The 25155-nt window shown below is 40.3% G+C and overlaps 1 protein-coding gene and 1 long non-coding RNA gene across 5 annotated transcripts in view; both read left to right on the forward strand.

The window, feature by feature from the left end:
* The window catches only part of RSRC1 (arginine and serine rich coiled-coil 1), a 112859-nt gene that overhangs the window by 34272 nt on the left and 53432 nt on the right, over positions 1 to 25155 (forward strand). For all 4 annotated transcript variants that reach the window (XM_021393572.1, XM_021393569.1, XM_021393571.1 and 1 more), the window contains one exon: positions 22719 to 22755. In XM_021393572.1, coding sequence (XP_021249247.1) covers positions 22719 to 22755 — 37 coding nt within the window. The remainder of the gene's footprint in view (positions 1 to 22718; positions 22756 to 25155) is intronic.
* Positions 944 to 2799, forward strand: LOC110397370. The gene is made up of 2 exons (XR_002437733.1): positions 944 to 997; positions 2029 to 2799. It is a non-coding gene; the product is annotated as an uncharacterized LOC110397370 (long non-coding RNA).

Raw genomic sequence — 25155 nt, forward strand, 5'->3', positions numbered from 1 at the left:
AATCTTACAGGACCCAGCATTTCGTCTGCATATTATGATGTTATAAATAAAATGGGACTGATAAAATAAGGACCAATATACGTTCTGTGATGCATGGTCCTTTTCTGTTAACTCTGCAAAGTTTTGTAATGCATACTGGACATCCGGTGTCTATTACTTAACAATAGGTTCTAGTTTAGCAAGTTTCTTTTATTGAATTTTACTTTTTTGAAAAACAAAACAGAACTTTAGTGTTCTTTGTTCCCTCGAAGTAGTTGATCAGGTCCTACACTTGGCTTGATTTAAAAAAAAATATATATACATACGTGTGTGTGTGTGTATATATATATACGTGTGTGTGTGTGTATATATATATACGTGTGTGTGTGTGTATATATATATACGTGTGTGTGTGTATATATATATACGTGTGTGTGTGTGTGTATATATAATTACTGAATAAAGAGTGGGAAACCAGTGTCTCTGTGTCAAAGGAAGGAGCCAACACCATGAGTGTGACCTGAGCTCTCCAGAATACTGTAGCTGGGAGAAGTTCAGGCCTTAGCACTCAGATCCTTTCTGCTGATGCCTCCAGGTATGCCTAGACTCATGTGCCCTTCTCCTAAAGTGAAACAATCTCAGCATACCTTATCTGACATAGAATGTGATGTGTATGTGCACTTTGTGCCTATAGCCTGGTGTTCTCCTGGATAAGACTGAAGCAGGCTACCGGTTGGTCCCAAAATGGGATTTTCCCTCCTGCACCTGACACGCATTTTGTTTCATTTTTTTTTTCTCCACTTGCATAGCAGAATTGCTAAGTCATGGCCTGAAGCAGTGATGGAGCACCTGGTGGGAAGGCAGGGCCAACTCAGGGGAGCTTAGGTGCATGCAATGCACCTGAGTGACAGGAAGAGGTGGAGCCAGGATCCACCCCTTCCCAGACCTCATTTAAGGGTTGGCAGTGGAGGTGAGGGTATCTTGCTGGAGATCCCTGCCTGCTGGAGGCCTTCCAAAGGTAAGCAGGTTTTCTTCCTTGGTTTCTGTGTCTGCTGCATTGGGGCTTGTTCTGGTTTGCTGCAGCCTAGGGTTGAGCTACTCTGCTACTATTACTGCACTTTCCATCACATTATAGCATTACTGCGTTACAACTTGTCACTTGTTTTAAGAAATAATAGCGTTTAATGGAAAAACAGTGATTGTTTGCTGTAAAGAAATAGAGCAACCCTTTTTATCCTGTCTTTTCCCCTCCAAACAACATTTTCTCTCTGATTTCTCCCTAATTTCAATGGGCTTAGTCTTTCCCTCCCATGTTTCTTTAACTTTGAAGCTTAATACAGTGCTCCAGATTGGAAGCTTTGCTCTTCATTGTGTGGTCTTTCAATTACTAATACAGCGTTAGCTAGACTATATCCTGACTCATGGATGTTAGTGACCTTTTAAAAATGCACTGTAGACTGTGCAACATTTTTCTAAGTATTGCAGGGTGGCTTACTTAAGCAGGGAAATGTAACCATAACTTACCCCAATACTTTTGCATGCTGGCAATCCTCTGATGTCTTAAACTGTTTCATAGTTCTGCTTTGCTTAAGCATGTGTTTCTACCACTGCAGTGCCTTGCCACCAGCTTTGCTAATTGAATCATTGCGTTCATCTTTCGTGCTTTTATTAGATTGCCTTTTTTTTTTTTTTGAAAGCAACTTGCATGCATGTTTTCAGTGACCTGTGTGTGCACTCTGTTGAATTTTGGTGTTTCGAGACTTTGTTGGGTTAAGGACATTTAAGTTCTTCAGGCACTGAGATGTGGCTTTCATAAAGATCATTGTTCATTGTTGGACTGGGGGACAAGAAACTTGTTGGCTCCAAATAACTTGTACTAGATTTATTAGTTTCACCTTAGCTTTCTCAGTAGGAGAATTTTGGATTACTTTTTAAAGTGTTTTTGACAATTTTTAATGGAATAAGAGCAGCTTTTCAGTTGTTATGACAAAGGAAGTGTCGTGCTATTAATCAAAGCCGACCACCCGTTTAATTTCTGCTCCTTATTAGGCTATCGATACGTTTTTGCATTAATGGGCTGACGACTGCTTAACTACCTGGAGAAGCATTACGGAGCCTAAGATTCATGTCTCAAATGCACCATTCCTTTTCCCTTTGAATGGAGCGCTGCAGATCCTGGCGTTGGCCCAGGAGATGGACTCAGTGATCCTTATGGGTCCCTTCCGACTCGGGATGCTCCGTGATGGCTGTGTGACCTCTTGGTGGCACTTCAGCAGGATGCTTGCAGGGCCTTCTTCTCATGCTCCGTGCTGGCCATGGCCCAGAACGTTGACATCATGGCAGGACTTGGTAGGAGGTGTTAGGAGCAAACGGGGAATGTTGGGCGTCTCAGAGTTTGGCGGTGTTCTGATGCTCTTGGAACTTGTCATATTTTCCTTACCTCTTCGCACGCGGTGCGGCAGGAAGTCATTTATGGTAATTTTCTCCTATTTGCATATAGGTTATAGAGTTCTGTGGTGCAAAGCACGCTCAGAACTCCTTTTAAGTGTCTGTTCAGATCAAAGCGGGGCTGTGTGATAGCTGTTGTCTGACACCAAGCTGTGTGGTGTTGTTTTCATTAAACATTTATCATACTTCCAACGTGACAGCAGGCAACTTTGTGCTTGGGTAACATGTTTTCATGCAAAATTTATTGAAAAAGACGAGACATTGTAAAGAGATCTTGTTGCCTTTCACCAGTGGCGAAGGGTAAATGTTTGATTGGGAGGAGAGATCCCTTCAGCGTGCCGAGGAACAGCGAGACGTCGCTGTTAAAAAAAAGCAAGGAAACGCATCTGAAAGTTGGAGTTTGCTCTGGGAAATGTTGCTTTGACAGCAAGCGGGAGCGCTTTATTTTTCATTTTTACTCTGCGTGGTTTTAACAACTGTTTGTTGTGTTTCTGTAACGATGGAGTGGGCTGTCATTTGCAAAGCGAAGGCTTTACTAACACACAAAGTTTTGGAATGGATCCGTTGGTAGCATAAATTCTTGCATTTAAGGCTATTTGTTGAAAAAGCTAGCGATTATAATTTAAAGATTACCTAATAAACATGCATTCTTTTGCAAAAATGGGAAGATAAGGTAGTATATTTAAACAATAATGTACTGCCTTAAAGTAAAACACTGTTGTTTGTTCATATTAAGGACTATTTCATTCTTCCCATGATGTATTTGTGGTTTGGAGCACTTCTATTTTAAATCTGCCTTTCCAGCCTTGCCAGCAGAAAGCTGGTGACTGTACAGCTTGTGCATTCACTGCCTGCTTCTATTTCTGTTAATTCTGTTAATTGGTGACTGATCACTTTCTGACTTTAGCGAATGTAAGATTCACATTAAATAAACATTCCTACAGAGTTCAGCTTTTAGAAAACAGTGCTGATGCGCGTTTTGCTTTAGAAGTGTGTGGTGTAAGTAGGGAAAAAATGGTCCTGCTCTTACAGACATGAAAACTTCTTTGGGTCTGACACAGATCCAGCAATTATCCAGCTTCAATTCAGGTCGGGAGCAATTCCTCTGGGTGCAGCGTTTATGTTAATGGGCCAGACAATGCAAAGGGCCACTGGTAGCTTATCGCTTCCCATACCCTCTGCTGCAACAAGAGGTGGCTCTCAAAATCTGTAAAGTGTTCCTGTTTATCTGATCCAATTATGCACATGCTGCTTCCAAAACATAATCTCTGTAGTTGTTGGCCTAAGGTATTTGTGTTCAATCATCTCTATTCACTTACAAATGGGATTTTGTCACACTGAGACTGATTTTGTCACTCTAAGGCCTTTTCTTTAAAATTTTACATGACAAGATACATTTATTAAGTAGCAGAAATGTGCAAATATAAATTGATGTTCAGGGTGCTACAGCGTTTGTTTAATTTGCACCGCGCTCAGTCTAATTATCAGTTATTTTTAATTATTTGGGCTCTCTTTAGACCTTATTTTAAAGAAGCTTCTGAAGCTTGTATTGTGCAAGTATATCATGTATGCTTTGCAGTTGGAATTCAAAGGACAAATAGCATACCTGTAAGCTTCTATTTTGAATCGAAAAAGTAAGGATCATTTCTGAGCCGATACCTTGTCCAGAAACTTTGTGAACCGTGCAAGACTGTGTCAGGAAGCCTATTCCTCCTCATCCTCATGCTGAGGATGTTCCAGGGCTCTCTAGCTGTGCAACCTCACCAGTTCTCTTAGTAGGATTCTGACCTAGGATCTTGCAGAGAACACACGCTTTGTCCTCATTCATAGGTTTACCGATAAAGATCACGGAGTGGGGTGGTTTTGTGGTTATTACACGTAGTAAAATGCTTAAAGCACAGCACGCCCTGGTTACAGATGCCTTCTGTTACTTGTAGGGAGGATCCAAATGCACAGGTCACAGAAGGCGTTGTTACTTCCCATGTAATCACGATGGTTCCTTGATGAGTTTTATGCATGCAGGTTTCATAACTTGCCCTTTCAGAGTTATGGCTTCGTGCTGAAAGGAATTAAGTGATTTGGGTTAGTTCCCACCCAGCTGCTGCAGGGCACGGTGCAGGTGGTGCCTGCAGACCTGGGGAGCCTTTGCAGAAGTGCTTGGGTTGGGTTTGCTGGCAGAAGGTGTTCACTTGTTGGAACTGAAGAGGAACTGAAAGGCCAAGTGAGGACAACTTCCTCTTTGGGAAGCCAGGCAAAGGCTAATGGGAAGCAGAGCGAGTGTTTTCCCCCTGAAGAGGAAAAAGCTGCCCATATGCCCAGAGTAGCTCTGGGGTCACTTGCCTTTGACCTGGATTTGTTGCTATTGTCATTTGGGCTGTGTCAGACTTGTTTTTCTTTTTGATGGCTAAAAATCCCCTTTTATATCTGAAAAGGATGCTCATGTATTTAATGGGCTGTGATACTGAGGCAGCAGCATATGGTATTTCTTTGCCTTTTGCTAACGGACTCTAAAATGCTGCATGGATTCCAGGCAGAGAGCACACGTGTGAGCTGTGGGCATGACTGCATGGATGTCGGTGAGCAACCGGGTCCAGAAAGCAAATAGCTTTTGCCCACAGTAACTCTTTCATCTTTACCAGTTCTGTTAATTATCTCTGACTAGACTGTAAGCAGCAGCGTGGTACGTTTGTTCTTATTGCTAGTGCTTAGGAAGAAGTAAGCATTCACTGAGTGAAATTCGTTATGTGTGCTTTGATTTGATGGGTCCCTTCCTTCCTCTTTAGTGTTCTCAAATTAGAATTAAATTTGGGAGTGTGGAAAAACCCCTTGCCTTGTGTGGTGGCCTGGGTACCTACGTGAACAACAAAAAGACCTGTTATTAAGTGAAGCTGTATCACTTATGCACTTTGGAACACTTTTAAAGAAGAAAAGAAAATCAACTTAGTAGTGGTAGAAAGTACATAAGTATAGATTTTGTGTTCTAGCTTTATAACTCTATCAGTTAGAGATGCTTGTTGAATTAGCTTCCCTGCTCAATTCACGTACTATGAGGGCATGCCTATTCCTTGTATTAGCAGAAGTAGATTTTTGGAATCCATTTGAAGGCTGTATCTTCAAAGACACACATTACTTTAAGCTGTTTTCAAAACTATGCAGTCTCTGAAACTGCCAACCGCCATGATTGTCCTTTTATAACTATATAATTTGCATTATCTTGGGTTTTAAAATTGAATAATTCCTTAAATAGAGTATTCTTTCTGAAAGAGTGTTTCATTTACACACGCGCTCACATTCTCCCCGAATGTAAACATGTGGCTCTTTTTATACCAAGGCACCTTGCACTTTGGGAGCAGCTGACTGTTGTTTTAATGGACTCTCTTAATCTGTGTATGAGGAATCCAAACTGAATGATACGGAGCTGTGAAAATCCAGTTAGCGTGAGCTGTAATCTCTTTACTGGGTTTAAGTAGTTAGTGGCATTCAGACACCCTGCAGATACTGAACTGCAGAGATACAGTAATCACCTAACCATATAGCCAGGGCCTTGCTATCGTGGAACTAAAGCAGAGGAGTCCCCAGCAATCATTTAAGTAAAACAAAACAAACACAACAAGCGCTGCTTCCTCTGAGCAAGCAACATACATCTGGGAAAAAAATTCAAACATTTTCTTGTAAAAGAAAATGTATTCTCACATTGTAGTGCGTGTATGTAGATATGTGTGTGTATATATATATATAATAAGAAATGACAGTATTTGGCAGTGTAATTCTGTAATGAATTTACCGAAGTAAGTGTTTGCATGGCTGAACATTACTTTCTGCTTTTATAAAAAGCAAACCTGCTGTAGGTTTGGACGTGTGTTTGCACAAGTTTAGAAAGCTGGAAAGAGTGGATGCATTCACGCATGGATCCCAGCTGGTGCCAACCATGATGCACCCTGGGCAGGTGACCTTCCACTGGGATGCAGGGTGGCCCGGGACTGGTGGGGTGGCTGCCCTGGGTAGGTTGGGTTGGGTGCTGCCAGGAATACAAGCAGGGCTCGTTTCTCTGCTTTTAGCACCATTTTGTTAGAATAACTTCTGGAGTGTGAATGTTCTTGGGCCTTCCTGTCTAGGAGACTGCCCAACCCAAGTCTCCTACTTGAGCTTGTCTTCTGAATTTCTCCCAGTCTTGGTTTTGGTCTTAATATAGCAGGTGACAGGCTCTTAACAGCTCATCTCTATTCTGATCCAGCCTTGGAATGAAACATCTTCAGCTTGGCAGAAGGACCCACCAATGCTTAGAGTGTGTTACTTCCAGCCATGCTTTTTTTATGGCATCAGTGCTTCAGCTCATGTTGGGTTTATTCCTTGTTTGCATTGTGGCGGCCCTAGCAGTCACCTAATGAGCTGAAGATTTTTCTGGAGGAAAAAGTTCTTGGAATCATTTCCACTTCCAGTGCCAATTTATGCATTATTTATAACATTAGAAGCAACATCTTTGGAGATCCATGAAGGATGAGGCTGGGAAATGCTTTCAGCCACTTCTGGGATAGAAGTGGAAAGCCCAGGGGAAGCCCGTTAGATGTCCTGGTGATTCTCCTGGATCCCAGCTTGCTCCTCATCTGCTTCCAGCTGCTGAAGTTCTCGTAAGACAAGACCCATTTAATGGTGAATTATGTTGAGAGTCATTGTTTCCTGGACAGAAATCGAAGAAGCAAGATCAGTCTGTTTTCTCAAAAATGGATTAAGGAATTGATCAGGAAGGTCTGACTTTGCTGCTCAGATCAGAATCTCTGAAGGCTGCTTAATGGCATCACGCTGTGACAAAGGGAGAAAAGGATTTTTTCCCATTGATTCTTGTCAGGTGGGCACTGCTTTGTGCTTTGACAAAACATTAAATAAATACACGTAATGTATTTATAGGACAGCATTCAGCAGAGTGTGATTGACGAACGCGTCCGATACCGCGAAGCTCAGCCTCGGAGGAGGGCAGGAGTGAGAGGATTTCTCATGTCCTTCTGGATTTCCTTTGCATCTCCTTCTTCCCTCCTCTCTTTTTTCAAGTTGCATTTTGGCAGTACATAGTTGTGACTGCTAGCAGTATTCATAGTACGGATCATCTGAGCAATTGTCTTTAATTAAGCCAAGCAAAACGACAGATCTGGATGTTACTCTTCACAGCAAGAATCCTTGTTTTGTCCTGTTCCCTTCCCCGTATGAAATTTTAGCTGACACTGTAGTATTGGTTTCTACATGTAATTAATTTCTGGTGGGCCTCTGTAAGTTGGGATGCTCTGTGAGCATAAAGATGGAATAGAAGGTGGGGGCTTATATGCAGTGGAAGACATTAAATCTTGCTTAAAAGGTCAAAATGTGTTTTGTATAGAAGATGAAAATCCAGTGATTAGGTTTTTTTTAAAAAAACAAAACACGCATTCTGCTCCAGAGCTTGTTGAAAGCTATTTCCATTAACTTTAAAGGTTATAAAATAGATATCTTCTCTTGAGAAATAGCTCTATGGGTGGTAATTGGAAACACTGAAGGTTTTGTTCATTTGTTTTCAATAAATTACCGATTAAAGCACAACTTAAAACAGGAAAAAAAAAAAAAGAAAATACAAACTGGAAAAAAGTAAAAAAGAAAAATCACAGCAGCATTATGCTGACAGTTGTGTGTTGCAGCGTGTTGGGAACTTTGATGGGAAGAGAAAAACATTTTAAAGTTGTTTTTCCTTTTCCATTACATGCAACTCTGATGGATCTCAGCTTTCATTGCTGCCTTTTAGCTCTTGCTGTTTGGCAGCTTCTGCTTGCGGCACCAAGCACAGCTTTCACTTCTCTCCTCTGCTGGGCTTGGGAGGGGAGGTAGAAAAGAATACCAGGAATGGGAAACTCTGCACTCTGTCCTTCTTAGCTTCCGTAATAACTTCATTCTTTTCCTATTTTAATAAGTAAATTGGTTTTTTTCCTATCACTTATTCTGTAATAACTCAGAAGTGATGTTAGGTGTCCAGTTGACTTCAGCGAGCAGCAGGCATCAGCTCTCCCTTGGGGCTCCTTCTGGGAGCAGTGGGGTTATGTGGGAGGCTGAAGGAGTTCCTGCAGTAAGCAGCCCCATTGCAACGGGCGTTTCTTTGCATTTCTCTTCCTAAACTTAAGTTGCAGATTTCAGTACAGAAAGACTTGGTACTTGTGTAACCAGTAGTTCTACTATAAAAGAAATTCAGGTTATTACTTCTTTTAGTGAAAGCAATTCAATGAGAAGCTTAAAAGTAGGAACAACTCCTTTTCAGTCTCTTTGCTGACTCTCTTTTTCTGTATCAAACCATTCTCTGTAACTATTCTAATCCAACCCATGGAAAGCATTTATAGAGGATACAACACTTAATTTTTCTGCGAGTTGGTGAGAATTTTATGGAATAAAATTGAAATAAGATTCTCCCAAGTTAAAGTAACCTGAGAAGAAAACTAACGGTTGTCTTTTGTTATTGCTCTTACCCCCACTTTGTGTGTTGGTGTGGTTGGTCATTTCTAGGCAAGCCTTTAGAGCTCTGCAAGCTTTGTTTGTAAGCTGGCAGTAGCAATCAGATGTAACTATATGACTTTGTATTTTCCGAAGGCTCCTCAAATGTTGCCCGGCATCCCATAATGGCATGGTTAAACCTTTTAATTATTGCTCTTTAAAGAAAGTGGGTTGTCGTGCACCCAAGGTAGGTCATGCAGCAGAAGCATTAAGGGAAGGCGTGCAGTGCTGCTTGCTCACTGCAGTGCACGTGGGCTTGGGAGGAGCAGAAACTCAGAAGTGCTGAGTCTTCAGTGGGAGGTAACCCCACAGAAGCAGGATGGACACTGCGTTGTAGGCTGCTTTGCCTTGAAGTACTGTAGGTAAGGGTTGTTTAATGGCACTGTATGCAGTAATTGGAAATAAACCAAAGGATTTACTCCAGCCATGAGGGTTGCACCTGACTTGGATAAATGTTCCTTCCAGATCTGTCACTGTGTGGCTTGCAATAGAAGTAAAACCATCCCATGGAAGAAAACTTCTCTTGGTTAAAGAAACGTGTTAAACACGTTCACAGATGCACAATATGTATGGAAGTACTTTTTTTCAGTGCATGTGGCGATAGACATTAGTGAACACAAGATGTTATTTTAGCACGGTGGCTTTCACTTGTGATACCGTGGTGCTTATTTCTGCCAGGAGAAATGCATTTGGTTTTATGTGCAACATCATGCTTTCTTTTTCCTGCTCTGCCTTTAATCTAGGGCTGTGTTTATGTAATGCAATAGAAATGTTGCTAACGTGATTATACTTTTATATCTTATTAGCTCAAATACTGAGCACAATAAAATGGAAAACTGTTTAAATTTTATGTTTAAATGCTTGAGATAAGAGTTCTTGTAAATGAAATGTGATTACACTTCTGTAATAGATCTTCTCTGTCTTTTACTACTTTGTTTAGCTATGTAATTCTATTGGGATTGCTGTTTCTAAGTTTGACTTTTAGAAATATCCATGTAAAGTACTCAGCGTTACACACAAATAAACAATGAGCACAAATCTATTGAGAGCTCAGTGTTTCCTGTCTGAAAAAGAAAATCGTCGCTAGATAGTTTTCTTTGTGATAACCAGTTTGAATTAAGCATAATTCCCTAACATCACCTTGAATTTCCATCTGTGTAACGCTGATGTTCTTAAGCGTTTTGCATTTACCTAATGCTCTGGGCTATTTTCACTTAGCGTGTATGGAGAACTGTGACTATCTTAAAACTGTAGATGATATGAATAACAATTGTTTGCTGATCTTACCCTGTATCTCCCTGGATAACCTGCAGTCTGCAAAGGCTGAGTAAGTGGCAGATAGCTTTTGTCATCTCTTATCCGGGCTGTACACTTGTAAGGAAGAGCAGGGATAATCGCCTAAATCTAATTAGGGGTTAAAAGAGGCCATGACTGTGATGTGGCAGTGAGACACCTTACTGTATCAATCCTGTTTGCATTAGAAAAATAAGGTTGTCATATTGATTATTCAAATTAGCTTATATTGGCCGTGGCTCAATGGCGTGTATCGCAGCTGAAGCACTCCGAGGTCCCAGCTTTTCAGAGAAGACCTATGCTTATGGCATATATTATGTGGCCTCTTGTTTGCTAATTTAGAGGTTTTAAAACTAAGACTGAGAGAGTTTTATCGTGAGAATTAAAGGTTTAAGTGACCATCAGAAAATGAAGTTGAGCTTTCATGTGTGATATTTGTGATTGCTGAAAGCTATTAAATGAAGGCCGGTAAATTTGCTTTAGATCTTTTATGGAAGAGTCAGCCTTGGAGTTAACAGATCTCGCAGTATTATGTTTGTGGACTAATTGATGTTTAGTTCAAAGTCAAATGGAGCTAAAAGAGTAAGGTAATTGCATTCAGATCAATTCGCATTTGAGGGATTGTGAATTCCCTGGGCTGTGACTTTGGGGGTCTGTGTTTTAATTTGAAAATCTACCTGGTGCTGAATTATTAGAGTATTCTCAAATATTTCTCAGCCCTTGGCTTGTTGTCATTCAACAACCGCATCTGCTGACATCCTGCTAGGGTGTAGGTGCTCTGGAGAGCTCTAATTTCAGCCTTCCTCGTTACCGTAGTCATGATGGATGACGTAAGTGCAGCATGTAGAAGAGGCAAAGGAAAGCCTTTAAGAATACTTCTGTAGTACAGCAGGCAATATGTGCTAGAGCATGTCATGGGTAAAGGCTGGACATTGTTCTGTTAACTTTTGCAGTGGTTTGCGCAACAGATGTTGTTATGATCGTACAAGAAAAAGAGCACATCTTAACTTACAGATATCAGGCAGAGTTTGCAAGTGTTTCTCCGTGACAGAAAGGATTTTACCCATCTTCTGTGCACGTAGAAGATTTTTGTTTATCCCAGACATTGGGTGTGCTTTGTTTCTGTCTCTTTTTAGACAAAAAGTATACACTGTTAACAGTTGTTCTTCTGTTGCACGTAGGGACAAGGATTGCCTTAAATGTCTTCATTTGGTTCTTCCAGTTTCTTCTGTTTCTATTGCAGGCTGTTGCTATTGGTGTGACAGTTACCCATCCCTGCTGACTGAAAGCCACAATGACCAGAGTAAGGGGATGTGTGTGTATGTATATAGAGAGAGAGCGAGACCAACGTTTTGACCTGTTTTTAATGACTTAAAACGATTCTGTGCAAATGTTCACATAACTTTCCAATATCTTGCCTGAACAGAAAGTTAAGTAGGCAGCTTATCCTGTCATGCCATTGTGGAAAAGTCCATTCGGTCCTGACCATTGTTACACGAATGTTTGATTGCTTGGAACGGTTCCAATTTCAGTTTCTGGGGACGTTGGGTTTTGGCACTTGCGTGCAAGACGTAGCAATTTCATGTATTGTGATTGTGACTTTCAGCCAAAACTGAAAACCTAGGAAAAGAGCCAACACAGAAGGTTTTTTCCAGTAGTTTCAATACTCTGCTTCTGTGGATCAGTACAGCAGCCCGGTCAGTCGTTCTGTGTTCTGAATTTGATGTAATGGCTTTTTTCTCTTTAAGTCTGACCTGAATCTCTTTCAGAGAATGGGTATGTCATGTTATTCAATGTCGCGTTCTGATAGTTAGCAAAGTTTTCATAGAACAGAACTGCATGGAATGCCATGCAAAAAATCTGCTGGTCTGCGAATAAGATGTAAGATATGCTCTTTTAGAGTAGAGGTGGTTTTCTGGAGGAAACACAAGGACAGAGTAATAACAAAAATAGCCAAGTACCACAGCCAGAAATGGGGCTGGAGATGAGATCGCTTCCCTCCATTTGAGACTAACGTGTAAGTTACAGTTCTAACCAGTGCTATATTGACGGAGTTAAATTTGTGAAACAGAATTAGGTTGCTCAGTGGTCTGCAGCGATGAAGTGCCTTGGCTCTGTGACCAGAAGATTGCTGTGGTCAGAGAACATGGGGTGCTCATCCGCATCTGACCATCCACGTTTCCAGGTCTTTCTGTACAGTCTATGAATCCTCAGAGAATCTTGCTGTTTCAGGATCTGGCTGCTTGTTTGTTCTGAACTTGTTGTTATAGAATACTTGACATCTATGCTGCTTTTCAGAATATTTGAAGGTACAATTGGAAGTGCTGGTTTCACTATCCAAGCTCCAAATTGCTTCACATCCAAGTGTCCTTGGAAACTGCTGTGTTTGTGATGCTTAATTTTTTCAGGAATCTCTTGGCTTCATATTAGAAAAATAACGCTTGAGGGAAATCTTGTCTGTAGGATGAGACGTGCTGAATATTTTTGTCTTGTCTTCTAATTTTGGTCCACTTCATAGCAAATAAGTAGCTTGCAATACTAATTATTTTAATGTCATTGAAGGAAAGCCAGAGTACAAGATGCCTAGCAAGACTCCTGGTCTAGCTGTCAACTGGCCACTTCTTGGCAATTTGTTCCACCTTGCAAAGCCAGTACTGCTCTCTTTTCACTGGAAACGTCCTCTGTGAGGTGTTGGACATGATAAATACTGAATCAGATAGATGCTATTGCATTCTTTAATGCAAGTAAAAGGTTAAAAGCCCATTAATGAAACCAGCCATTTTGGAGAGTAAAACGAATAAAACCCTTGTGATGTGGTAAGAACAAACCTGAAGAACGTTTGGACGTGGTGCCTTAAGGAGGTTTTGGGCCAACTCATACCAGCATGAGGTACTTAAACAACATAATTCAATGGTAGATTTTGGGTTGGGTTTTTTTTTTTTAGATGCAAAAATATCTATAAAAAATGCAAGGTGTGATTTACTGAAATTTTCTGGTGCACTTAATGTAATGCTTTGGGCATCAGCAGCATCAGTGTTTTCAGCCCTGGCGTAGCAATGTCCTGAACATGTCCATTAATTCTGAAGCTTTTCTCTGTGAAGTAGATATGTAATGAGCATAAGACCAAAAGCAATTTTAGCAATAATATTATCAAATAATAACAGACGTGTAAATTATATAGTCAAAGACCATTCCAAGCATTGGGGAAAGAAATAAATAAGCAAAATACAGACATGTTTGTGACCTAAAGCCATCATGGAGGCTGCTCTGTTGTGTTGGACTCCCTGGGTTTGGAGGATCTCCTGGCTTTCTCCTGCCACTCGGCCTGTGCTCAGCCCACCTGGAGTGCCCAGCTTAGAGAAAAAACAAGAGACTTGTAAAGAGTTTCTTTGGAATAAAGTACAGTAGGAACAAGTTGTGAGATGCATCTGGAAACTCAAGTCTCCTGTGATCTGAAGTATTCCAGGCTGCGTTAGATGAAGTAGTTGGGATGATAGAAACCAACTATCAAACATCAGGTAGTTCTACTTCTTTTACAATAAGTCTTTACCCTGTATAGGAATGAAAACCTCTGCCCGTCTGACAGTTAAATGTATTTTATTCATTTAGAATATATTCAGAGTGTACCTTGTGTTCATAGGGGAGATAAATTCAGGCCCCATGAAAGGGACAAATCAGGCTTCAGAGACGTACAAAAAAAAGGTGGAAAAGCATTTACAAATGGGATTTCTATACCTCCCAAAAGTGATGCCTAAAAAAGCAGAAGGTTTTAGTGCTGAAATTGGATCAAGTGCTGGCACACTGTCGCCAAATGTCACTTTGTGGCTCTCAGCTGAACCTGCCCGTGGCTGCCCAGTGCTGCCTGCATCCTTAGCAAGAACAGAAAGCCATACCCACCTGCCTTTTGGGAATCTTGTGGCATAAATGTGTGCGTCCTAGGACTACTGGTTCATCCTTGTCTTTCATCTAGGCTGTGGAAACCAGTTGGTGCCGAATGCTAATGATGGAGTACCAAGATGATCCAAAAAGTTCTTTCAGGGATGCTCATTGTGTAAGAAGTGGTGGACAAGATGATTCCCTGAGTTTCAAGAAAAAAGATTTATGGTTATTAAAAAATAAACTGCGTTCATCCATGGAAGTTGTCAGTGAGCTTGTTGGCATTGGTGATGGGAAACAGGCTTGAGACTGGTCAAGCACAATTCACTAAAGATATTAAATACAGATATTAGTGTAGATTTTTCTTTTGAGAACTGAAGTCTATGGGGATTATTTAAAAAAAAAAATGCTTCTGAAGTTAGTATGGAAAATGTAAGTCATCACTTTAGAATGTTCAGTAATGGAACACATAACTGTATGAAGCAGCTTTAATATGCAGGTATCTTATAGTAGGAATTTGGAGCAGTGAGCAAAAGCACAAAGTTCTTGGTTGTGATTTTTAGTTTTTTTTCCACAGAGATTAATAGAAGGTTCTCTGCCAGCAAGAAAGTTTTAAGTACTTATCTTTTAGGAAAAAAAAGTGTTTTTATCCATTTGGGAAGAATGCATAGCACAGAATCTTCAAAAACAATGTAACTGTAATGAGTACAGGCAACTTCCATATTAACTCGTTCCACAGGAAGGGCGCTTTTAACAGTGAACTTTATTTTTATTAAACATTTAATGAGGAGCTGCTTATAGCTTCCTTAAGCACGTTTTCACGAGCGCTTCCTATATGTTGCAGTCTGCAATGAAGCTAGAGATGGACCTGCCCAAATGCGGCCTCATTCTGCAGGTGCCATGAGCTGTGCACACCTGGGGTGCTCACGGAACTCGTTTAATGCACGTAGGTGGTTGTGCAGAAAATGAACCATGGGCGTGAGGTTTCCTTGTGTGCTCCTTTATCAACAGACCGAGGGCCTGAAGGAATAGAGGAAGTGAATGGACACCAATGTATCCAAATATCTCATTTTGCCTAAAAGCAAGTGCCGGCAGATAAATGCCCATAAAGGGATTTCTTTCTTAAGCCCCATGGATTTTTTTTTTTTTGCAACTTTTTGTGCGAGTTAGAAATGAAAACCATTCATCTAGTGCCCCAAAGAACGGCCTTATTGAATGGAATAACAGTGTAATGTACCATTGAAGGCAGGATTGAAAGTGATTATCTTGTTAACTCTTGACAGTTACCGCCAGCTTGAAATAGAACTGGCAGGCTTGATTTGCAAATGAATTAGAGCTTTTTCATTTTGTGCCAGGATCATCTTTTTATATTCTGATATGACAGATGCTATGTTCCGTGCTTTTGTTTCTCTTCGGTTTTATACTTGCAAATAAAAAACAAAAGATTATGATAGTAATTTTGTTTGCATCTTTTCTCTAGGAGTTTATTCTTTGTGCCGAAGTTTTTAATCTTATATTTTTCAAAAATTAGTTTAAGAATAGTATTGTTCCCACAGAATGAAATTTCATTAGGTTAAGTACAGTCATAATTGGGTGAACGACGAGGATTTAGAAGCTTTCTGAAATTGGAAAATCGATTGTTCTCAAATTGTTTTAGTGCTTAGAACGTTTAAGTTTTCTCACTGATTTATAGTTAAATTTAATATCCTTTATCGCTGGGAGCCGAGTGCAGTTGAGAAAAATTATTGAAAATAATGATCCTAAAATTCTGCTAATAAAATGCAGGTGTAATTAGTTTCAGATTAATGCTGATGAACTGTGTTTATATTCTGCAGCCATCCAAACACAGATGGTAAGGTGTTAGGTATGATAATTATTGTGCACTCTTTATATGTTCCTCATTAACCTGTAACGCTCTTTACTAGTCCGGAGAGTTTTTCCTAGAGTTATGTTTACCGACATTAAAACTCACTCCACTTTGTTTAATATTCAGTGCAGTGTTCTGTGCATTTGCAGTGCTGGGCTTTTTGCTACTTTTGTACTCTATTTTGTACTTAGAGACTAATTAGCAACACTCCCTACTACCACCGACGTCCATTACTGAAATGTTTTCATACACTTTCACCTACAGGATGTGTTTTAATTGAATATCTACTAAATAATATTACAGAAAAGGTAAAATAGGCCAAAGATGTCTAATTTATTTAAAACCACCAAATAATGTGGTTAACAAAGGCAGCGATACTCCAAAGTCTGAAGCTTAATTGCTTGTGTTTGCTGGGAGTTCAGGCCTTGATTAGCAAGGTTTTGCTCTTTGTGGAGGAAATCCTGATTGCAGAACAGCAAAGAGGGGAAAAAAAAATAAAAATCCGAACCAGCGTCCCCTGCTCAATCGTGTCTCAAAACTCCAAGGACTTGCAAATGACAAAGTCCTTTGAATTTCCAGGTTTATCTGAGGAATGGCTTCAACCGGCAACCAGGGTAAATAAATCTGCTTTGATAATTTATAGGATTTTTATGTGATCTCAAGTCTTAGTGAAACAGAACTGGGAGCCTTTTGGGGTAGTTATCTTGGCTCTCCTGTAGCTGAGAAATACTTATGGAGAGAAGCTGTTCTTTTTGTTTTTGTTTTGTAGAGTCTATTTGAAAATATTGAAGCTATCAACTCTGTATTTTGGTTTTTCTCCCTCTGTTTAGTTTCAGTGTTTATTTCAATTGCATAAAATCTTGAATTTTACTCCATGAGACAGGGTTATATATATTTTTCCCTCCTGAATATTTGATAAGGTCTCTTGGGTACTGATTTTTCTTCTCTCTGGGATAACATATTATGGAAATTGTTTCACCTTGTGTCCTATTTAAAGTCCCTGGTTTTAGCATGATTCAATTTAGCTTGCATTATATTCTGCAGAGTTCTTCAGCAGTTCCTAGTTATTCTGTATGTGTTTCAGTGTGTGGGGAGGCATTCCTGCTCTTTTCTTCCTGCTTTTTGATAAGTGACCTTCATATAATCTTCTTGAATCTTTATCAAATTTAATTTATTAGTAATTGGCCAAACTTCTTAGCATTTTTTCCCAAATGAAATAAATTCTTTGGTTAGCTGGAGTGATGGAGCCACTGAGCACAATGACATCAGCTTTGAAGTCCTCACTCTTCAGGACCAGTTCCAGACCGTTTGGATGTGATATTAAGTAAGAGCAAAACAACATTCACACTTCAAAAAATATCACGGCTGTTTTCTCCAATGTTCAGAGTGAAGGGCTCCTGAAGCATTCCCTCCTTTGGTGGGAGTTTACTGTGCACAGAAGGCTAGAACTGTAGCTTCAAGTTAATAGTTTAGCTGCATCTCATCCTGTTGAACTCTTACATGGAAAAGAAAATTCTCAGCGAACATATTATGTTGATATTCTGTATGCTTGGTCCTCTCAGAATAACAGCCAAGTTATTGCCCGTGTTTCTTCTCACCAGCAACCTCTCTGTGGTTGGCATTGTACTGCTAAATCACTTCTGCTATTTTATTTTGTAGGCTTGGTTGGATCTTCCAGTAACAGGTGAAAACAGGATACAAGCAGCCTCAGCTCCTAGATCTGCTGAGCAGTCCAGGGATTTTCTTTTGAGGTGCATGAAGTATTGAGGATTTTTTGTGTAACTTCAATACTTCATTGCAAGGATCTTGATTTTCATTGCTGTGCTTCACAAGGTTTAGTATCTCAGATGTGCCAAAAAGGACTGTTTTGTTGTAACTGTCTTCTGTTTTCAATCAAACTGAGTACATAAATGCATAGTCTATGTAATCTTATTTAAAAAAAAAAAATGTAGTTAATAGGCTTAATTGGTAGTAGTGCTTGTGTTACTTCCTAAACTCAGGTTTCTTTTCCTATATCTTTACGTAGGAGGCAAGAGGAAATAGCTTTCTTTCATGGTTTTCCCCTCTTGCCATTTGTAGGCTGTCTTTGATGTAATTTCCACTCAGCTACAGAAATATAAATGGTGCTTTTCAAGATTTTCTTCGCAGCCCGGAGAATGTTAACTAGTAGTGTTGAAGGGTAAGGCATTTGTTGGAGTTCTCTTCCTGCACATTGCACAGCCTTTACAGGCAGTTCTTCCAGACCTCTGGTGTGGTGTTGGACCAGCTTACCATCAGAAGTCAGTAGGTCTGGATTTACCTGTTCACTTGGCAGAGTCAGCACTGTCCTCTCGAAAGTGGTTTGAGGGAGAGAACAGGCACAGGGCTTGGATTTCTATGTAATCTTTGTTGCTTCTTTCGAAGCCTACTGAAATTAGTCTGTATGGTCTGTAGTCAGACTTGGAAACATCAGCCTATAATTTTACAGAAAACACAACAGTACTGAAGCTATAAAACTTGGTGCATTGTGATGGGATTATCCATTTCTAAAAACTGCATCTCTCTGCAACTATGACAGTGAAATTCCATCTGGCTGAGAGAGGAACTGCAAGTATGTAGTAACTACTGAATGTTTAGCCTGCAAGTATAATCGTGTGTTTATTCAGGTTATTTCTCATAGCAGGTTTTTCTCCTATATCAGGCTTTTATCTTTCTGGAATCGGACAGAGGCATGTTATGCCTTCCCAAACCCACCACCTTATTCCTCACATTCCTCCTGTGTTCTGTCCTGGGATATCCCAGAGTAGAAGTAAATAGCATGTAGTCCTGTGGAAAAATAGTTTTCTTATTGCCAGGAATATACAGGGCCAAGCTCAGGTCTGGGAAACAGTGAGGTATTGGCCATTGAGAGAGGTGATCTTGCTGCTGGCTGAGTTTTGGATGGGGGATTTTCACATTCCATTTCCACATTCTACTTGGAGGAAGATCTGCAGGAGAGACATTACATGAGAGTAAGCAGTAGAATCGTGTTAACTTGAGGATATGGAACAGGAAAACAGGAGGTTATTCCAAGGAGACAGTGTGGCTCTTTGGCCAAGAAGAGTATGGGGACAGAAAGGGGCTTGATTTCAAGTGATGCCCGGCTAGTTATTGACACCTCTATGGGATGCGCTTGTTGAGAGGTCCAATGAATGGAGTGGCAAATGTGAGAGAGCTCCATGAAAATTTTCTGTGACATCTCAGGACGGCATTGTGCGATCAACAACCCTAGGTGCTGATGTTCACAGAGTGGAATTCAAAGGCTTTTATTTGAGAGCGTGGTCCAGCGTGACCTCAACTGCAGCATCTGACCCTGTTCTTCGTAGTTTGTTGTTAATATCATGCAACTGGAGGGCATGCTGCCAAGGGCCTTGCTAACCATGAAATGATTTATTTATTCATTTGTCCTCTGAGGAGTGAAATCAGACTCTTGGGACTGCTTAGAGTGGGGCTGAGGCCAGCGAGGTGGCAAGGGGCTGGAGCTCCGGCCCTATGAGGGGAGAGAGGGACGGCAGCTGGAGGAGGGCTGGGAGGGCACAGCACTGAGGGGATGGAGGAGCTGCACAGTGTGGGAGTCAGAGCTGTGGAGGGGAAAGGAGCAACCAGCACGGGCTGAAATGAGAGATGCTGGGGATGAGGTGTAAGGAGAGACCCTCTGAGTGGGGGTATTTGAGTAATAGGATTGCCTCCTCAGGCTATGCTTCTAGGCCCCATGTGGACAAAGCCAAGCGGCCTGGCCCAGCCCCAGAGCCCACCCTGCTCACAGCCCCTCAGCCTGAGCTGTCCTGTGATCTGGGACAGCAGAATGACACTACAGCATCCAGAGGTATTGTAGAATTATACTGTGGCATATGGGTTCTACTCAATAAGCAATGGTAAAGAGTTTGCTATTCACAAATAAAAGGAAATTCTTGAGAACGAGCTGATAACATGAGGGGAACTGAAGAATGTGGACAGGTTTGTTTTCATTTGAAATAAATGTTTTAGTTTACTGGCAGTAGAGCTAGTGCTAATAAGTTAACGCTAACCCAATTAGCCACCTACATGACAGCTTTTAGTACTTCAAATACTGGCTGTGCTTGCTTTCATTGAATTCCTGCTGCCTTGTAGGTCCCTTGTGACCAGGGTTCAAATGTAGCTCAGCTGCAGTTTTTTCCTTTGGCATTACCAAAAGCTAACGTTTGGATTGTCCCAAATCTTGTGCTTACTGGTTTTGGTGTATGATTTTAAAACATATGCATGTGAACTTGTGATCTAGATCACAAACTCTTTGCTCTCCCAGGGAAGCACGGTGCTTCTGCGATGGAAGAAGGTAACTTGAGTCTAAGCCAGGTTTGCCTAACGAACCAGAGAAATAAATGAGAGTTTGCAAGGCAACTAGGTGTTTTGTTGGGAACGGAGTAGTGTGGTGTGAAAGTTTGGCAAAACTTCGTCACTTGATAAAGATTGATATTGATGCAACTTCTGACGTTTCTTTATTGGAGCACAGCAGTACTGGATGTGCACAAAACTGCGAGTGCCACTTATTTGTAGTGTTTTATGTCATTGATTGAGGTATTCAGGAAAATTGAAGATTCATTGAAACTTTGAAGCACATCATGACTGAGCTGTAGCAACAGTTGTGATTTTGCGTAACACAATATTTGAAATGTATTCATAAAAGGAATCTTACTTGGATCATTATTTTTAACTAGGGAGAACAACCGATGCCGTGGCTTCGCTAGTTGTCCGTGCTGATTGAAGCATGGCAGCCATTGGCCACAAGAAGCACTTCATTGGAAGTGACAGGTGCCACGAGGTTCATTTAGGACAACCTCAGCCTTGTCCTGGTTTGTTTGATAATGTCTGCCTTGTGGATGTTCAGCCACTGCATTTCCTGCGTTAGAGCCGTGTGTTACACCAATATTACTATCTGTGCTGCCTCAACTACAAATTGGATGAACAGCCAGTGACACTTTTTCAATATTATTACATTAAACCAAGTGGATTTTGATTGATAACCTAATATTCAACTAATGCAAAACATCAATCATGGCAAGTATATTAATTATTTAATATTGCAGTCTAATTCAGAAATCGATGTGCTGCATGAGGGGAAGGGAAACTCGCTGTTCCCAGAAGACTTAAGGCAGGGAATTATTAAAGGAAAAAAAAAAACAAACCTGCTGTACTCTTGTGTGTTAGTTCGATACAAATCTTTATTCATTTGCCAATAATCTCTTCGCATTTTCCACTTCAGGACCATTTTTATCAGTTTTGAGACCTATAATTGAATTAAGTCTGCTTTCAGCACAGAGCAAAAAGAGTTGTACCAATATTGATGAAGTCATGACAGGGACAGCAGAGGAGACAGGCCTCTAACAGGGCAGGTTTTATACCATTAGTTGGGAGCTCCTAACATCAGCGTCTTGCATCCTGCTTCCCAAGCAATTTCCTTAAGGCCATTTAGCACCTCAAAACGGATGTGAAAGACAATTCCCATTTAAGTATTGTATGGACTCAAATAATATGTTCTCATTTCAAAATGCTGAATAACTGTAAGTGAAGTGCATCTTTTATCTGTTGCTTCGTTCATGATGTGCTCTCAAATAGAACAAAAGTGTGTAGACTTTTTAGAAAGCTTTATGAAATCATAAAAGCTTTACATGAAGTCTGAAGTACAGGTAGGTTGCATAATGTGTAACTGAACATATTCTTTACTACAGAGAATGAAGTTTTATTAAATAATTTTCTGTGTGCAACTTTGCATTGTGTTCTATAGCCCATAGCGTGCATTAAGAGAATGGAAGCATCAGTCTTCACATGGTTTGCTTTCATGGAGGAGTGTACTTGGGCTTTTTGCTGCTGTGGCTTGATACAGTGTAATGATTTGTTGAGGAAAATCTAAATGTACGCTACCAACCCAAACCATTCTACGATCATACCCTTCAATAACTGATTTTTTGGAATGCTTCTGGGAGCACTTGCTCCTTGTTTGGCATGCTTAAAGCCCATCGTCCTCAAAAGACATGGTTACATTTTGGAAGCAGACAGAACGTGGAGCCAATGAAAGCAGAACCAGCTTCCTTTGTTTAGTGGCTTGGGCTTGGGGATTTTTACTGGTTTTGCTTTGGTTTTGGCTCTCTCTTCTTGAAGTGGCAGCAGTTGCAGGTAACTTTGTGAACTTTGCTGCTCCAGGATAGCTCTCACATTGTATGTGTACGTAGCAAGGTGTTTCAAGGCTTATGTTTTGCTCTGAATTCTCTTTATCTCTTTTTTTTTTTGGTAGTTTAGTCTTTTTTCTTTTTTTTTCCCACAACCTGCTTAGTTAATGTACAATTCATGCACTGCACTACCTTTTTAACCAGTCTTCAATTATATCGTTGGAGTAGTGGCAAGGCAGAAGCCATTGAATGTGGATTTCATGAATACCGTTATGCAATGTTTTGTTTCATTAATTGCAGTATGAAGTAGTGGGATAATTATATTAAAAATGCTTCTTCAACTGAGCGTCCTGCTGCTTTGCTAACGTTGGTTACAATTTTAAGGCAGGTAAAATTTGAGGTTATAAATAATTCTGTAGTTCCACATTTGGGTGATCGATACTCTAAAAATATTGTAACGATTAAGGTATCAAAAATAAAAATTTGACATAATCAAGAAATTCCATGGCTTTGCCATTTTCAGAGTTAAACATAAATTATTTTAGACAAGGGTTTAGCAACTATTTAGGACTTCTGTTCTTCTGTTGCAGGGATGCTGGAAACATCAAAGCTGGATTAGAACATCTGGTAAGTTTTAATTTTCTCTTGAACATTTGCATCATCTTTGATATCTGCATTCCAAATGAACACTTTTGAATGAGCTTTGAATACCTTGAATTGAGAAAGTCAACCATTTCCCAGAGGGTCAGCTTACTGTTATTATGTGAAGGCACTTACATTTTCATTTATCTTACCGTTTCAAGGGAATTTTAATTTTTTTAAATTACTTTTTTTGATGTCGAGATGAAATAAAATGGACTACAATCCTTGGATTGATGATTACCTTAATTATAAACAAAAATTGTTTGGTGTAGGTTTTTTGGCATATCCTGATCTGAAATCAACAAACTTGTGACAAAAAAAAAAACCAACAAAAAAAGACACAATCAAATATTGCATGCATAAATATGGTGTGTTTTAGTAATTTGAAGGCTTTGAAAGAAGTGCACAGCTTTGTTTTTTCTGTTGTCTGTGCTTCATGAATAATGTATTGACTTAAGTTCCATTCAGTGCTGCAGTATAAAATAATAATTGAGATGCAAAGTATTTTTGGTTTAAGTAAACATATTCAAACCACAAGTGATGGCAAGACATACTTAGCATTAAAAACAAATCAGTTGATCACAACTGGAAAAAATGCAATATTGTCACCAGTCTGAAGCTCCTTGAGCATAGGATGTTAGCATCAGCAGTCATCTGAGCATTAAGGAGTTCATCTGAACAGATTATTAAATCCCATTAAATCAAAATATTCACTATTAATGGCACGTATATTTCAGTACCTCAGGAGAAGTGTTTAAATTCATGCTTAATTTTTCATACAATGTCTAAATAATATATAGTGTTCCATACTGCTATTAAAATAAGATCTTAGCCTATTGCTCGAGCATTTGAAAAAATTGCTTTTCTGTTGTTGCTTCCCATTTTGGGGATCGCATGGGAAGCGTGATTTGTAGGAGCTTGTGTTCCAATATCTTCTTGGAGTAACAGCAGGATGAAAAGCAGGTATATTCTAGCACCGTTGTCAACAGTTTCCCTTTTATAATGATGGCATATTCAATGCTCCATTGCAACTAGTATTTCGAATCTGTAAATGGAATAAATAGCTGAGCGTTATGAATAGTTCTAAGAGCAGCTGGAAAATTAATCTTGTTTGCTAGTTTCATAGGTATCTTGCATGCTAGTTGAATCTCTTAAATAAATTTTTAGAATGTTTCATTCCTCTGCTGGTGTCAGGCTGTTGTAATCTGATGGGTTCGGAGAATTTTTCTAATGCATTATAAAGATGCTGTAGTCTTGACAGATGACCGTGACTGGTACTTTTTCTAAATTGGGAGTGCTGCGGTAGCTGGAGCTGCGGGTCTGATTTATAATGTCACCTCAAACCTGCAGGTTCGGGAGGAGGAGGTCTGTGCTTTCTGAGCAGACTGGGGCAGGGAAGGGCGGGCCAGGATTAGTGCTTGCTCGTGCCCTGAGCTTTGTGGGGATCTGGGGGAAAATGTGCTGGAGAGATGCTCTGCAGAGAAACGGAGCCTGAAGTTCTTTGACATGGTAACTCACTGTATGCTTGAATAATGTCATTTCCGTGAAATACATCAGCTGCTTTGTATTTCTGTGAAAGATCTGTCGAAAACCTCCAGGTCTTTAAGACTTTTTTCCTTTTCCCTGTGATCTTAGAAATTCTGTCCTGGGAACGGGTGCCCAAGGAAATGAGCTGTTTCCCGAGGCACCTGCAGGTGGGAGAATTCGTGCAGGAAACTTTTATATCTCAATGTTATGGCAGACAAGTTCAGAAAGACCTTTGAACTCCAGTAAATTATGGGGACGTTTCTCAGAAGGATTAAGCCACACTATTGCTTTAGTTCTTTTACTTTACTGCATCTCCAAATACCTGTAAGAAATTATTTTCTCCGTATTTTTCCCCAAAGTTAGCAATGAAAACAAGAATTTAGTTATTGATTATAAATCTACTATTTAATCCTTTATCTTAAATGGGATGTGCGTTCTCACTATATTTTATGGATACCGTTCACTGGATTGCAGCCTATCTTGCTGCTTACGTGTGCTTAATGGCATCTGCCATCTGGGTATCCAGCATCTTGATACATATGTGGCTGCTTTTCAAATATTTGGTAAATATTTTGCCAATTGTTATTTGGGAATACTTTCACTGTGAAAACAGATGCTTTCATAAACAACTTGTTTCTTGGTAGACCGGAGAACTTTGCAGCAGGTTCATGTGGCTGTTTGTGAGTCAGGAAGCATGCAAGTCCTGGAGCTGCGGGCTGGTTTGGGCTGGGAGGGCCCTTAAAGCCCATGCACTGCCAACCCTGTTCTATGAGCAGGGACACATCCCATGGAGCAGGTGCACAAAGCCACATCCCTCCCAATTTGAGCCCTGCAGGGATGGGGCACACACAGCTCTGG

This window comes from Numida meleagris, chromosome 4 (assembly GCF_002078875.1).
Source record: "Numida meleagris isolate 19003 breed g44 Domestic line chromosome 4, NumMel1.0, whole genome shotgun sequence".
NCBI classification, from domain to species: domain Eukaryota; kingdom Metazoa; phylum Chordata; class Aves; order Galliformes; family Numididae; genus Numida; species Numida meleagris.